General features: G+C 42.5%; 1 protein-coding gene across 3 annotated transcripts in view; it reads right to left on the reverse strand.

Annotated features, from left to right (window-relative positions):
• Positions 1-14,121, reverse strand: part of Teh1 (tipE homolog 1) — a 46,526-nt gene extending 32,405 nt beyond the window's left edge. For 2 of the 3 annotated variants that reach the window (XM_071716897.1, XM_071716898.1), the window contains exons 1-2: positions 11,355-14,121; positions 10,265-10,598 (exon numbers count right to left, since the gene is read on the reverse strand). In XM_071716897.1, coding sequence (XP_071572998.1) covers positions 10,265-10,598; positions 11,355-11,892 — 872 coding nt within the window. In that variant the 5' untranslated portion in view covers positions 11,893-14,121. Of the gene's footprint in view, positions 1-7,261; positions 8,930-9,642; positions 9,847-10,264; positions 10,599-11,354 lie in introns of those variants that run through there. The other variant, XR_011719682.1, reaches the window with a different exon arrangement.
• Positions 14,122-16,401: the final 2,280 nt, after the last annotated feature.

Genomic DNA, 16,401 nt, shown 5'->3' on the forward strand with positions numbered 1-16,401 from the left:
TCATGTCGCGGAAGCGGAATCTTTATATTAAAGTGCTGGCACGCCGGGCTGCCCACGTTTTTTGTTGCGCGCCCAAGGGAGAGCTTTTCCGAGAAGCACAACAAGTCGCTTGTGTCCAGTAGTCTGGATGCCACGCGAATTCCCCAGCAGCAACTTGTAGCTGTCAGGCAAGTATATTTCTGACGCTCGACTACGAACGGGAGAAAAAAAGCAGCCACGACAATGCTCATTACAAAAACTGTTTCTTGCTGTGAAAATGTGGAAATGTGAAGCGTCTTCGCGGGAAACAGATTTTGAGAAATTTGGCAAAAGACTAAATAAATATTCGCTAATTCGTGCAAATGTTATTTCAAAAACAGTCCTCCCCGTTATATGTAATAGACTTTTTATTTTCACAGGCGCGAAAAATATATGCAGAAAGTGAATCTTTCGTCAATATTTATTTTACATTCTATCGTTAGTCTTCACAGATCGCGCTCATAGAGAATAAAACAAACAACCGACTGATAATTCCTCGCTGGGTATATAACGAAAATAAACGTGATAAGACGGCAAAATAGTGAGTATCGGCCAATACCGAGAACGAACAGAGCGGAGTGCATTTCCGACGCCCACGCCAGCCGTCCTTCGAGCCGAAGAATGGCGACGAAAGAAATGCCGCAAGAAACTTACGATCTCTCTTTTTATTATACTACCACCAATGTCCTTGCCGAGCTGCATTCTTCTCGACCGACCACCTTGCATCAGTCACGGATTTTTCTCGCCCCGTTTTGCAAGCCCTCGCAGTGTTTAGTCGCTTTTTTTCCCCGTTGTCCTTCCCCCAGCGAAATGCAGCGGATCGATATAATACTCCTAAGTGACCTGTTACGACACGTATTACACACATGCAGTATGCACACCTATATTCGCCTGAAGCAATCGCGATTAAGCGTTAGGATAAATTTACTTGTTGGAAATATTGGCAGATTTGCAAAAGGTAAAATAAATAAATAATAAATAAATAAGATAAACAGCATAAAATAAATAAATTAAACGTTACACCCACTAACAATACAGGAAAGAGAAAGAAAAGAAGAATGCGATTGCATTCTATAAATTTATATTATATATAGTATACAATTTCTCAAGCGATGAATGATGCCCCGTACGTTCTCTCGCTGATCCATATCGGCGTTTCCAGACACATAATTTCGAAGATCTAACAGAAATTCGCTTGCACACTGAAGCCGAGCTTAGTGGTTCTCTGAAACGATTTCGTTGGAATTGCTTCATTTGATTTCCAGGGAGACCCTCCACCTTAACTCGCATACTTCATTCAAGTACATACTTGCACCCAACTTCTTACTCGAGAAAATCTAATTTATCACTTACGTGCCGCAAAATTTAAAATACAAGTTGTAACAAGCCGTATTTCCGTAATTGCACATTGAATTATTTTTATTACTGAAAGATAACTTTAAAACAAAGTTGATAGGTCTTGCCGCAAGATATGATTAGGTCTGAAAAGTGAACAAAGTAGATAAATATAAAAAAATAAACGTGAAAGGCGTTCTTAAAAAATTTTGGCAACAATCTACCTTGTTATTTATTTTCCTTCTAAGCTATTTAAATTTAATTTAAATTTTAAATAATCTGGAATTATTTTTTTGAATTAAAAAATGGAACACCATACTATATTGGCTGTTTCTCTCAGTATTAGAGTATCCTTTTATGTTTAGTTCACATATAATACGTATAATATTAAAATTCAACGCGCATTTTTTAGTCACACACATTTCATATGTAATTCGTCATCGTATACGTGACAGAATTATTATTTCACTCAGGATGCATGACAGAAATTAGAATATGAATCCTACGATGAACGCATGGAGAAAATAAATTACCAAATCAAAATAGTTTGTTGACAGTGTTGGCGAAAGAGGAGGGAAATACTGACTTATCCTGGTGAATGCATGAATCCCATATTTGAAATACTTTTCGCCGTATCTCGTGACTGCCCTTCACTGGGAACTGGCAGCAAGACGACAAGGGACACGATCGATGAGCGGTGTTTCGCCATCTGTTCCCCGGACCGCTTGGGAACTCGATTCAACGCTCTACACTTCGTGCATAACTTACCCGAGGGGACGTGATAAACGTATTAGGATCGTTTTTACGCCCGGCCAATGGGCAAAGATTTACCGACTCACGCGCAAGCTCGATATACCTAAATCTGACGTGCCTGAATAAATTATACTGAAGGCGTCGATCATCGTGTCCCATTGCGGAAAATGCGGATCGACAAATTTAGGATCGTTCTGCCGCGGCTCGACAAAGTTGACGACTGGCATAAATTGAATATTATCACAGCTATACGCGAGCCCTGCTGTAATAATGTTACAATTTATAGGAACACGAGGGGTCTGAAATGTGGTCTCGACGGTACTCGAACGCGAAGGCTCAACGGCCCTCTAAAATTCCGTTTTCGGATTTTCGAACACGTTTCAAACGTTATTTACCTACATATACACCTCACTCCGTGGTGACATTTGTATAAAATGTAGGACAAAAGTTACCAATGCAGGCGAAAGGAACGTAACGGAATTGAAGCAACAACTCGATTGAAATCAAAGCTCTTTAGATACGTGGTATATAGCTCTTCACAGAAACGTTGTCAATTGGTGGTGATTAACGTCAACACCGATGAATAACCGCAGTTTAAATGAAGATAGCGGTATATTCGCAGAATACGCCGTCAATGATTATTATATATGTCACGTATGGTTTCGTTGCGTAGTTACATCGCTATCGATTTTAGTTGCGTTGCCAGAAAAATTCGCGCTATCGATTGCACTGTTGTCCCGTACGCTCTGTTGTCGAACATAGTTCACACATTTTTAATTGATTTTGATCACGGGCGTTTCACATGGCTGTCATAAATAATCGAGGCGCAGATAATGAAAGGCAAATTCTTTGCGTGGAAAGTCAATCTTGTTCACCAAAGGCATACGTGAAATGCACTACAAAGAGACGCGCCATGACCTGCATTCCAGGCTCTTTATATTGTTTCCAACGACTTTTCCTCATCACGCGGCAGACGGTAGCAAGCTTTCAGTGGAATATCGCGAAGCGTAAACAACAACAACGTTGACACCGTTTCGAATAATTTGAAGGGGGAGGAAATCGGCGCTAGAAGTTCAATGGATAACTTTTCAGAACCGCTAAGTTATGAATTTCCAAAATTTTTAAAGAGATATTACCGAGGAGGGTCTGCGACCTCAACTTTACCTCTTAACTTTAACCCTTTGGTCACAATATATATATATATATATATATATATATATATATATAATGCGCAATATAAAATTTCTATAGAACTTTTCACAATTTTGTTCAAATAATAACTCCGTTCAGAGATAAATGTAGCGATAAAAATGCGATTAGTCTTCATTTTAATTACCAAAACTCGTGAAAGGGAATCATTATCGCGATGGCCATAAAAATATTTTCAACTTTGCTCTTCAGTGTCTAAGACATTAATCTTACTTCCAGTCCCTCTGTTAGAGTCGACTCTTTTAATCTTAATTAAGGGCAAAATCTCATAAAAGCCTTCGATAATATTTCTCGCCGATTTCGCTCGCGTTGAGATGCCGTGGAGATTCGAGTTTACTTTTAAAAGGACTGGAGTGGCGCTACGGCCGGAACGTACGTCAAAAGCAATTAAACTACAATCGTGCCTAATGGCGAGCTAGATAACCACTTCCACACCGATCGTACCGAGCAGTGGCGCCTGCCACTACGTGGTAGATGTGTGCGATATCGCGTAAGATCGTGTGGCGTACGTGCGTATGAGCATGTAAAAGGACGTATTGGTATGTGTAACGCGCGACCTCGGCGCGTCGTGAACTGATTTAGTTAAATCGAAACCGTAATTCCGCGAGGTGGGAATAAACGCGTCGAACACGAGCACAAGATTGAATAAATAGTCAATAATCGCAGGGCTCCCGAATAGGTCGTCCATTGTAATAGCGGCGGATAGTGTAAAGGATTGTTGCGGTAATCGAATAATTTCTCAGGAAGTCCTGCCCTCCGTCCCTCTTCTGAAAAGTCACTTGCGCGTAACTTGGTTGATGAACAAAATATTAGTACAGATAACAATGTGGAGGAAAGTGCCATGGAAACACACAATGTTCCGTCACGTTGATCTTCATAACGTTAAATAAAACAGACAGTTAGTTAGAAAATTAAGGTCTATTAAATTTTATGTTGCATTGCGATGATGTAAACGCGACTTATACATACGCATCAAGATACTTATATTTTCTTCTTATATAATTCGAAAATTTTTCTCACATATTACTGTGACATTATAAATTTCTGCTTCATCTAAGGAATTTGTTTTTTCTTTCAATTCCTGAGAGGAATTTTATTTTAATCACTTTGATTACATTTGTCCTGCAATTAAAACGTATCGAATGAGAGTATTATTTAAATTTAATTCTTAGTCACCGAGCTTATTTCAAAGCGCGGTAACGCTAAATTTCGGAGAATTTCGGAGAACGGCATCTCGGAAATGCCGGTTTTCCCACGATTAATATGCCTTTTAGTTTCCGTTATCCTTCTCCATCTGGTTAAACCCGTTGCACGGTAATCCCTGTGGAGTTAATCTTCCTTCGATGTATCGCTGCTACCGCAAGCGCCTCGACGTTGGAGGTGGAGGCAGTTATATACGCGCTGTGCAACACGAAGCAATTAAGCACCGGTATTGCAACTGTATTTTGCGTGCGCTCCGATAAAGTCAGGCGCCCTTAAGCTCCGTCTGATCGTACACGGGCTGTAAAATCGTGCGTAACCCCATGTACGGTTCTGTCGCGTGTGAGTTACGCGCCATATGCGTACGTGTTTATAACCGATCGCGGTAACCGATTGCCCGAAGGGTTATGCAACGTATAGTAATTATTACGACAATGTATGGCAACGAAATGTCAGTTATGAGAAAAATAAATCAATAAAGCTTTCACAAGTTGTGTCGAAATAAAAAACTAATAGTGATATATCACGAGAAATCAGCGTAATGCGATTTGCAAAGAACGCTTTGTGTCTCTGATGGTTGCACAAGATAAAAATGCATTTTCTCTCTCTTCGCGGTTTAAATTATAATTAGATTAAATCGTCCGTGGTCGACTTTATAAAAGAAAGATTACGTTCCCCCTCTGCGTTCCCGCACGCGGTAAAAAAAACACACCTTTCGATACCATCATCGATTATGAGTCATCCGTTAGACACGCCAACGTTCTTGATAACGTATATATGCGATGCGAAGTAATAACGTGCACACGAGGATTGCAAACAATCGTATCAGCGTTTCAAATTAAGTAAATAAATATTTAATAGGATTGTAAAGCTATAAGCGGCACGTGCTTCTCGCGGAATGCAGGACAAATGCAATTGCAGGCAACTGCGTCGTTGCGTGTGTGCGCGAGACAGTGAACGATCTACCTTATTTATTTATCCCTCTCTCGATCACTGCCAATTTTTTTTCACGACAGTTTTTTGCCCCGTCGCTAGCGATTCGCAAAATAAAGCAGCCGTAACTTCATGCGTCCGAAACGTAACGGAGCAGCATTGCTCAAACGTCAAATTAACCACCGCGCGCCACGGTGGAAGCCATGCAGTTTGCGCATAATTGGAAATTCCAATGTTTACTCTTCCCATATCCTGAGTGTTTGCCCCTACAGGATAATCGGAATAAAAATAAAACTGTAGTGTAATTTTCTACACTAATTGCTTTTCACGTAGATGTCAGTCTAATTCTAAGTATCACGGAATAAGGGAAATGTAAAACAACGTGCTTTAATACTTTCACTTTGTTAAATGTATTATTACACTTTACGTGTAAAATGTACGTCAAAATATTATCACATCGTATAAAGAGCTTAGCGATATATGCAGAATATAAATCGGAATACATAAAAGTATAATCGGTTTCTATTCTATTTTCGAACTTTCTTAGAAATTCTTATTCACTGAAATACTGCCATTTATTTCTCATTATTACATCACAGACCATTCCAAATTGAATAATCTGTCCGTGCGTATATATCTAAAAATAAGAAGTAACAATTTTAAATAGCAATTCCACAATATCTTTAATTACAATCTTTCAAGAAGGCATTAAACGAATGGAAATTACTTATAAATTAACCCAGCAAAAGTATATCCTTTTGTAAGTTTCTGGCCAGGCTCCAAGTATGAAAGGAGAACCAGCCATGAACGTCATCGAGCAACGAAAGATTATACAAATTATGGTAACTTAACTTTTACGCGGCATTCTTCTCGACTAACTGTCCTCCAGTATGTTCAAAGAGGTTACCTCCGATGTGCCAGTTTAAAATCTCATTCATTCACTCGCGCTAATAGTCGCGGACACTTCAGCAACGCCGTAAAACTGAGTTCCCGAGATATTCTCTCATTCACGTGTTGACACGTAGCTATACGGCTCTTTCGGAGCACTGTTTCAATTAAAAGTTCGAGAGGATTTTTTTTATCCCTTTCATCCGCTTATGTATAATACCATCCCGGATGGTCGCAAAGTTAACGAGTACGCCCAAGTATTCTACTCCTTCCCGTTCCTTCCGAGAGAGCCCGATTCTCTCTGATTCTCAGAAAAACAAATGTCAAATATACTTCTTATTATTTCGCAAGACGTACTTTGCGCGACATAGATTCGAGAAAGCTATCTCTTCCTCTCCTCTCTCTCTTTCTCTCTCTCTCTTTCTTTTGCGGAAGCGACTCCTTTTCACGGGAAATGGAGGTGTTCCTTTATCGCGATTACAAGTCCATTTAACTCGAATAATTTATACACCGTAAAACTCGAGCGAAAAGTTTGCCGTAATCGTTAGTTCGTCGTGATGATATCACACGAACGTAGTACACCGGAGTGAATTTTTCCGCGTTCGGGAAGAATTTCTCGTATTTCATAGCACGGCCGGGGCTTATCCGTCTGTCCCGTGGAAATTCTGAGGAAGAAGGATACGGTAACGGAATTTGCCGTACTTCATCTTTACCCTTCTTTGATACGAAACACGATCTCCAGCAACAGTGACACGACAGCGGTATCGTGTATCGCGTCTTTTCTCTGCCGCACACACGACTTTCGAGGGATATCGTTGAACGGAGATCAAGCAGCGTGACATGCAAAATCGTCGATTTAATAGGTCGCTTTAAATTGTCCCATAAAAATCCCGGTGGAGAATTCAGGAATACCATACGCCTTCACTGTTTCTCACAATATTTTATTTCATACTCTTTTCTTTTTCTATATCTTTATATAATCCTTATATAAATTCCATAACGATCTTATCTTTTACTTGTACTACTTAGAAACGAGAATCGACGGCGACAATTTCTGACTGAAAGTCATGAAAATGCGAAAGTATGAACTGCGGGAAATGATACATTCCAGTTTCATTCAGATAGAACGCGATTAACCGAGATAATTCCCCCGGAACCCAGAGAGTCCGGGCAAACATAATTACATTATTACGGATTACAGCGATTTGTGCGACAACTCCCGTGGCCTGGGCGAGATAAAAGCGGAAAAACCCTGGCAACAAAAATACCGTTTGTGGTGAAAACGCACGCGATACGTTCAGTAGCAAACAACTTTGCGAAGAAAGATGAAAAAGAAGAGATATAAAAAGAGGGGGAGCGAAGAGAGAAAGAGAAAGAAAGAAGGAGAGAGAAGAAAAAGAGTGAAAGGCAACACGGCCAGGGTCGCTGGTTAATCCAAATCTGATGTATGACAGTCGGGGCTGCCATTTGCTAGCTGTCATCCTCGCCCCCGATCCTCCGTCTTCTAATACCATCGTCGTGGAAATGACAAACGGTCGAAAGTAGAAAGATAACAAGGTAGCTTTCGGAGAGGGAATGAGCCCTCGAGGCTCCGCGTTACGTTGAATCGCGATGCTTAAAACAGCAGAAATGACTTCTGACTTCAATCGCACATCTATTTCTTGCATTTGCCCCCGTCGCTCGGACGTGGATTAATATCTCACCCTCGTAGTGCCGTAGCGCAAAACTCGATAAGTCCATTTCCAGCGATTCTTCGACGTGTGCGACGAGAATATTATAGAGATGAGAGTATATATTATAGAAATAACAATACATATAATTCTTTTTGTTCTCGCTGCCTCTGCGGGCTGTTATTACATTAGCTTCTTGACACGTGATTTCTTGGTTCAACAATCTGGTCCCTTTTATTTCTCTTAATACAGCGTTGATCTGTGTGAGGGGGGAAATCTCATGCGGTAGCGGAAATTCAGCGGTTGAGCGAAATAGTGATCGACAGACACGGCAAGTCAATATTTGTAAGCCATATTTCAAGCAATATGATACTTAACAACTCTGGCGTGACTACCAACTTTTGGTATTTTTATTTCAAGCGGTTTTGTCGGGATATTCCGTTCAAGTACTTTAGGCAGTCTTGTTGATTTAGAAAAATTGCTGTAATACATTAACAGGATTTTACACGAGGCACTTTCATAAATATCTTACCGAGAAAAATGTGATTTGTTTCGCTCAACGACTCAATTAAGAAGAAAAATTAAAGGGGAGAGGAAAAAAAGAACATTCGGAAAAGTGATAGATCACGCGAGTTATACGCGAGGTACGCGCTGCTCTATATGCTTGTTCACGCAACGTATCAACGTTCGTGAGAGAGAACTCGATTATTCCGAGTGCACGGAATTACTTACGGCATCCGATCGATAATTAGAGATCTCTTTTTACATGTTCATTGCGTTGCACGGAGAGCGCAGTCACGGCTTTCGGCAGCGCACTCGTATCGTTAATGAGATGAATGCGCCTTTTGGAGCTAATTAGTGGAGATTACGAGAGAGAGATGATGAATCGATATCCGATTTCCGTTTCTGCGATTCGCTCTTTTCTGTAATAATATGATAAATGTGTATTTCTATTCCTAAGGCAGCGCCTCCGTGTTCCGTCGTGTATTCAAAAAGCACTAGTATTTGCGGCAAAGCGTTTTCCATGTAAATTATAGCGATTCAGAGGAAACGTTGGTCTGTATCACTTTGCAGCGAATATTAATGAATTAGCATGCAGTAACAAGCTTTCTCGGAAAAACTTAGCAACACAAGCCAATATAAATATTTAATTTAAACGACGATATTGCGAAAGCGGAGAAGCGTCAAAGCGGATTTAATAATTCACTCGATAAATGATTCTTCTTATTGTTTAAATAAATCATCGATAGTTATTCTATTTTTATTTTGCTCTCGCGCTCCAAAACTACGACAATCAAGTATTAATTTTCATAAAAGGAGAAAATACTCTTCTGTATATTAACTGAAAATCTGATTTTGAAAATTGTAAATGATTCTAATTAGAACAGTGGACAAAGAAAATGATTACGATTACATTTTCGTAAAATTTTTGGCAATATAAATTTTGAATAATATATAACGTGAATAAAAAAATAAATTATTTGCCAATTTTTTAATATAAAAATAGAATGAAGAAACGCTAAGAAGATTGTTTAGTTTGATAACACGATCATGTAAATGAATATTTATGCACAACGGAACACGAAGATTGATAAGATTACACCAATCAATCCTTGAAAAATGATCTTTGAGATACCTTCTAAGGCAGTATTTGCAGCCGAAAGAGTTTAGCATCGTTTCACGACGACAGTAAGTACGATGGTAGTAACATCATTGTTAAGTCGTCATTGTCTTACGTATGGTTTAGAAAGTTTATTTGCCTCGTCAAATACACCTTCTAAATCGGACGACTTCTGGCACGCTTCTAACCCGTTATCGATTTTTTATACTCATGCAGCAGCTGTAATATTACAATAATTGCTATATTAACACCAATTTACCAGCTTCGTGTGTGACTTGTCATTATCGTGAGAGTATTATTAACTCGATTGATATCACCGCCCGGATTTCCGACGCGTTTGTTATCGCGTTTCAACAATTCTTTAAAGTAACAAAGCACTTTTATTCCGTGTGTGACAACTCTACTCTACTCTACTCTATTCTAGATACGTTACATTCAAACTAACAAAGGCAAAACTTTAACTCATTCCGCACAAAACGTGTGTGTATCATGGACATATGGTTACTAGGGCTAATGAACAATCCGTACGTCCGTCAGAAAAAGAAAATTGTCTAGGTATATACGAACGAACGTGTGTGTGTGTGTGTGTGTGTGTGTGTGTGTATCACTGGCTTTGTACTTTGGCGAAACTAATTACCTGAGGTCGTTGCCCCTGGATCTTCTCATGCCGCGCGGCGGGTGTCGCGGTGGCGGCGTGCACCTGCAGTCACAGTGCATCACACACAGCACGACGCTGGTCGCGAGAGTCACTACGAAAGGCGCCGCGAAGAAGTGCATGATGATGGCGACCTGTGCCTCGCGATTATAGTTTGCCATCACTATGCTACCATTCACCCGGCTATAATGGCAGGGAAACTTCGCGCCTTCGTAACCCAACTCGCGGGTGAAGTTCTTGCAATCGACTGCCGGCGGATATCCGCAGCCCTTGATGTTCACCAACAGCACCGCCTCGACATCCCCCGGCGTGGACACTGCTCGACAAAGACATGTTTTACAGCGGAGATTAACATCGGGGAGAGTGGTAGATTTGAATTTTTATGCTCGCCGAGCACGCGCATGCAATCCGCAACGTTGATCTACTAAATCGGAATGTATTCCAATTTCTCTTCGATTTCCCAGGCGATACATTCTATTTTATAGTCAAATAGCGATATAGAGAAAGAGGTAGCGATACCGATTGTGGTTTTGAATTTTACAGATTCCGTCCGTTACATCTCGAATTGTACCTCGCGTTCAACAACGTTGTTTCTAATATTTGAAATCATATTACGATTTATATTTTCGGATTTTCTATTGTACTTCGTGCTTTCCTGCCTATTTCTCTACGGCATTACTTCAACCTTTTTTTTTGCCAATCTGATTTAACGTCCAATTTATTTTAACTTTGACTATCATTCTCAATTGTATAGCCACACAGAAAAAAACAAGTGTCGAATCAACACTGATATACTTGTGTATACGCAACAACATATAATTATCTTATAAGTATTTCAACTTTTTCTTCTTGATTGAACTATAGAAAACTTCGTTTAACTATACAAATGACTTCATTCAAGCAAATTTTCATCGTTTAACGCAATATAATCTCGTTTCAAGATTATATATTGTTGCGTATATATATGAGCATACCAGTGTTGATTTGATACTTCTTTTTCTTTCTGTGCATGTGGAAGATACAAGGAGAAAAGTGAAAAACGCTAAGGAAGACTGCGACTTAGTGATCCTACCGGCAGTGACGGTGCCCAGATCGGCCGTGGCGTTCGCGGTGGTGTTCCTGCCGCCGGTGTCGTTCTTCATGCTGGCGTTACTCCACGGCGTGTACGTGACGTATATGTGAGTGCAGCTGTACACGTCACTGGTGCATCCCTCGCGGCACGAGCTCCACGTACAGTTGAAGAGACCGGCGAGGTCCTCGCGCCGCGAGGTCGTGCAGATTACCGGCTCCGGCGAGAAGTCCGCCGCTAGGGTGCTGATGGCCGGGTCGACGTAGAGCGGCACCAGGAAGAGGAGCGCCGCGCCGCCTGACGTAGCGACGAAGGCCAGGGCCGATGTCGCGTAGAAATTAAACCGCTGACGGCAGGTAGGCCGTGGCGGTCGGCGCCGCGACGCGCCGAGCCCGAGCTCCAACAGCTTGCGACGGCGTAGCAGCTCCCGCTCGTGGAAGTCGTACTCGCCGCCGCTGTCCCGACCCTGATTCCGATCGTGATCGCTCTGGCACTGGCTGCAGCTCGCCTCCAGCAGGAGTTCGGAGCTACTTCCGCGCATCACCCGGGAGACGGCTTCTCTCGAGATCGAGACGACGCTACGCGGCCAAGGCTCCTTCTACTACGGCTTCCTCTTCTTCGGGCGGTGCTGGCTGCTGCTCGATGCCTCGATTCTGCGACGATTCATCGAGCGCGCCGATCTACTGGCCGATCATCGCTTCGTATACGGTTAGACGCTATAGGTTCATGGAGGGAAGGGGTCCTTGATCCTCCGGGATCAACTGCCGAGCAGGCACGCATCGATCATCGGTTTCCGCGTGGACGACTCGTCCGGCAGAGTACCGGGGATCAAGTGAGCTCGATCGCGATCCCGTCTTTCGCTAGGAAGCATTGAGCGAGGCCGTTTACCAATTCGTTTGCTCGTCTCGAAATTCGATGTACGGTCGTCGAGACAATTTCGTCGTGTGTACCGGGGAATTTTATCGAACAATATGAGCTCCTCGATACAAAAAATTAGGATATAATTTTAGGTGTAGCTTATACGAGATCCTCGATCGACGACGCCGCGTTATTGTTTCGTCGATGTACGCTCGATCGTCGCGGATCTCCTCCCGAAATCTCGAGGAGCACCATGAAGCAAGATCCCGCAAACGATGCCGCGCGCTTCGCAAAGCTCCATGCACGTCTTCTCGCCACGGCCTTGGCTCGGCATCACGCGAGGATTCGATGAGGTCGATTATCGCCTTCAAGTTCGACGCTTGCTCGAATAGACACTTGTAAATCTCGGCATCGTTTGTGTAGATAGGCCACGTACCACTCGGCTCCACCGAGCCACCTCCTCTCGACTCTCCTCCTCGACTTTTCAACCGTGGAAAGTCTTTACCTTATCGCTATACGTAACGACCTTGCACGCTTTAAGGTTCCTTTGGGTTATCAAATTGAGCCGATCGATCACGACCTTTCAGCCACTGCCGTTTTGCAGGAAATCATGCATTTCGATAATGCGCGCGCGTAGCAGCGCGCCCCGCGCACGTATATGAAAAATCTTCGAGAAGACTGACGATCGTTTCACGCGTTAGAAAAGTCGCGTGCTATTTTGGAAATTGTTAATCTGTTGATCCCAAGTTAGGCCTGTTCGTTCGTTTCTTTGTTTATTTTTTTTTTATATCGGTAAGGCGCACGTTGTGATATTTGAACGACGGATATCGAGTCAAAGGAATTCGATATCGCGTATGTGAAACTTATACGACAAGCAGGTCGACGTGACGCGACTCTCCCCTATGTACCTTGCTCGTCAGCTTTAGAACCGATCGTAAAATTATACTAGAGGAAGCCACAAATCGTCAACGACATTTCGTCTCCGCTAATGAAGGAGCTTTTCATCCCGGACGTTGCGCTATTACTATCGCCAGGTCTATCCGCAATCAACAGCGGTCGCTGGTATATACTTGACGATCCGCCACGCGCTCCAGATCGATCCACCCAGCTGTCTGTTTCCAGCGGAAAAAGAGTAAAGGTATTCGACGTACTCTCTTCAGAACCCGTGTGAGCCTCCGCCGGTGAATCCCGATGGTGCCACGACGCGATCTACCCGTCGCCGTCCAGCTTGGTTCTCGCGCCGAAGGACCATTCGCGGTAACACTTAACGGGTCCCGTTTAACACCAGCTCTGCAACTGGTTGCCACGCAGCGGAGAGATGCCTGGCATCGACGTCGGTCGCGTCGCGATCCTGAAATTCCTGTCGCCACACGCGACTCCCCGTCGCGTACCCGATCGATCCGCCGCCGTCGATCCTTCCTGGGTGCATAGGACACACTCACACTCACCGGCCGTCGCGATCGGATCACGGGGTGATCTCGATGATCCTGCGATCTCGAGAGGGGAAGAGAACTGTGAAAGGGGTGAAAGCGCGACGGACCGGGGGGGGACCAGGACAGATGTTTCGCGGGGCCTTCTCCTCCTCCTCCTCCTCTCGCGTACGAGCACCAGCGCGTTCCTGGCGAGTGCCGTCCGCCTCGCGGATCGCGGGTTCAAGCGTGACTGTTCGACCACCTCGGCGAGGAGTCCTCGACAGGACAGGCTGTGGTCCGAAGCGACAGGGCGGGGTTCTAGGCGCGCATGAGCGACGGGTACAACCCTCTCGCCCTCGTACCCCATCGTGCCACCCCCGCGATGCATTCTCCTTGTTTACGCTCCTGCCTGTCCCGCCTTGCTTCCTCCGCGTCTTCTCTATATGGGATGTCCCGAAGCCACCGTGTGATGTTTCAACAGCGATCGAAACTCATTGACATGTCGACGTGAATTTCTCGAATTCTGAAACGAGATATAATTTCACGAGAACAACTTTTACATTTTTATCAGAAAGTAAGTGTATTTGCGTTTACAGGAAAATTATCTGATTTAGGGTTTAAGATACATCACGTTTTAGGTACAAATTCGAGCCAAAACTTTGCATAGAAATTTTAAATATTTGAATACTTGTTTAACGACTGGTGGAACTTCAATGGAAAAGAGAGGGAGAGGAAGAGAATGTAATCACATTTAAATTAAAACGTTAAAGATTGACGACTCAGAATTGAAGGAGTTAGACTGTTAGAACATTGAATTAAGAAATATTTCAAATTAAATAACGGATTAAAGGTTCCATTTAATTACGTGTAATTCGCAAAGAGTGAGTTTATTTTCGATCGTTTGTAGTTCAGAAGACATCGATATTTCGATCATTATTTTAAGAAGAAGAATTTCTTCAAAATTTCGAATGTGTGGAAAAAGTCGCCAAAATATATTTACCCGATAGATCTGGGACACTATATATATGTCGCGCGCAACCAGCGTGTTCTACTCTTTTCCTCTCTCGTTCTTCTATTATCATCTTTTAATTACGTCCTGTAATGAAGCCAATTTTTTAATCGTGGAGTCTTAGCTCTCTCGCGTCACGGCGTGCACGGAGAGGTGATGTTTTAAGGCTCTTTAAAAATCGTTTGACGGAAGTTCAATACGGTTAACGAGCGAGTTTGCATAAAATTAAGAGGCAATTCTACGACGCAGAAACGCGAGCTACGGGAAGTTTTATTAACAATGACTTTCTAATGCTTTCAATTTAATAAGAAAATACAGAGGGACGATTCAGCGTCGTGGGGTCCGCTTTTGAGAGATTTTGCGAATCGTTAGAATCAATTAAAATATTCGCTTATCCCTCAGCCACGGGATAGAAAAGCAACCATTATAGTCTCATTGTTGGCGTTATCGATCTTCTCTGCATGTCTTCACTTTTATTTACGGGCCTCTTGAAAGTACATTCTACGTACGGAGTCTACTTTCGCTGTAAAGCAGATTTTATTACCCGCTATATGATGTTATATACCGATAATTTCCGAGACCGCGGTGTGGGGAGATGGGTCTCTGGGACGCGATCTACTTCCCTCCAGAGAGTCGTCCCGATTGTTACGTGTGTGTCACGGCAAAACTGCGCGATCCTCGCGAGAGCGTATATCCCTGGCTTGAACGATCGGCTGACGAGCGCGTCGTCGCTACCGATCGTCCTAGATCTAGATCGCCGGCTCCGACCCTAATTCGCCACTTGGATCTCGCGACAGGAATGCCCGATACGTGGACGACCGACCGGGAATTTATTATGGCTACGGTCAACGTGACGCTACAGATGCTTTGGAGCGTTCTTCTTCTCTTTCTTTCTTCATTGAAAAAAAAGAGAAGAGGAATGCTTCGAAGCATTTGTAGCGTCACGTTGGCCGTAGCCTATAACGCTAAACTCCCACGCGTGCTTTTCTGTCCGGATTGCAATCGGATCGCGCTTCCGGCGTTCACAGTATAGGATCTACGACCCGGAGAGCTCCCGTGATTTAGGTGACGGGCCGGAAACATTAGGTCACACCTATATCGTCGACTGATAGCGACGACTCCGAGGGAACGCGCGTGTCAGCATACTTATCAAAGTTCACACGCTCAACTCCGTGTGACATTCTACATTGATTGATACGTATGCCGTAAGTTTTCCCAAAGTATGCGATAACTTGGGCTGACATTTCTCGAGTCCCTTCAAAGTTTAGGACAAATTAGTTTTTGGATACATCTTTCGCATTACGCGAGCGGTAATTAATTTTTTACTCTTTTCTGTTACATCGAATTAATTTTAAGTAAATAGTTAACTGTGATTTTTATAACAGCGTAAAAATGAATTTCAGGGATCAAATAATTTAACGCTAAATTAAATAAATTTTGTTTGACAAACTATAATAAATATCGAAACAATATTTTATTATCTCTAAAATTCGTATTATATTTTGAAAAATTAATTTTATTTTTATAAATTAACTAAAATTTGCTGTTTTATATATATATATATATATATGCACAAAAAATATACCATCAATTATAAAAATATCTGTGCCTTGTCAGAGGCCATTAAAGAATCGTCGTATCTCGAGTTTTTATTAAAATTGGAGTTAATACTTTTTCTACAGAAGTTTAAATTGAATAAATATTGAGAATTTTTTATATATGTCGACATTATTATTACTATAGTTCCTGACATACTATGTTTAAAAAAAGT

The sequence above is a fragment of the Temnothorax nylanderi genome, unplaced genomic scaffold, assembly GCF_030848795.1.
Source record: "Temnothorax nylanderi isolate EJ_2023f unplaced genomic scaffold, tnyl_v1.0 TNYL_tig0195_pilon, whole genome shotgun sequence".
Taxonomy (NCBI): domain Eukaryota; kingdom Metazoa; phylum Arthropoda; class Insecta; order Hymenoptera; family Formicidae; genus Temnothorax; species Temnothorax nylanderi.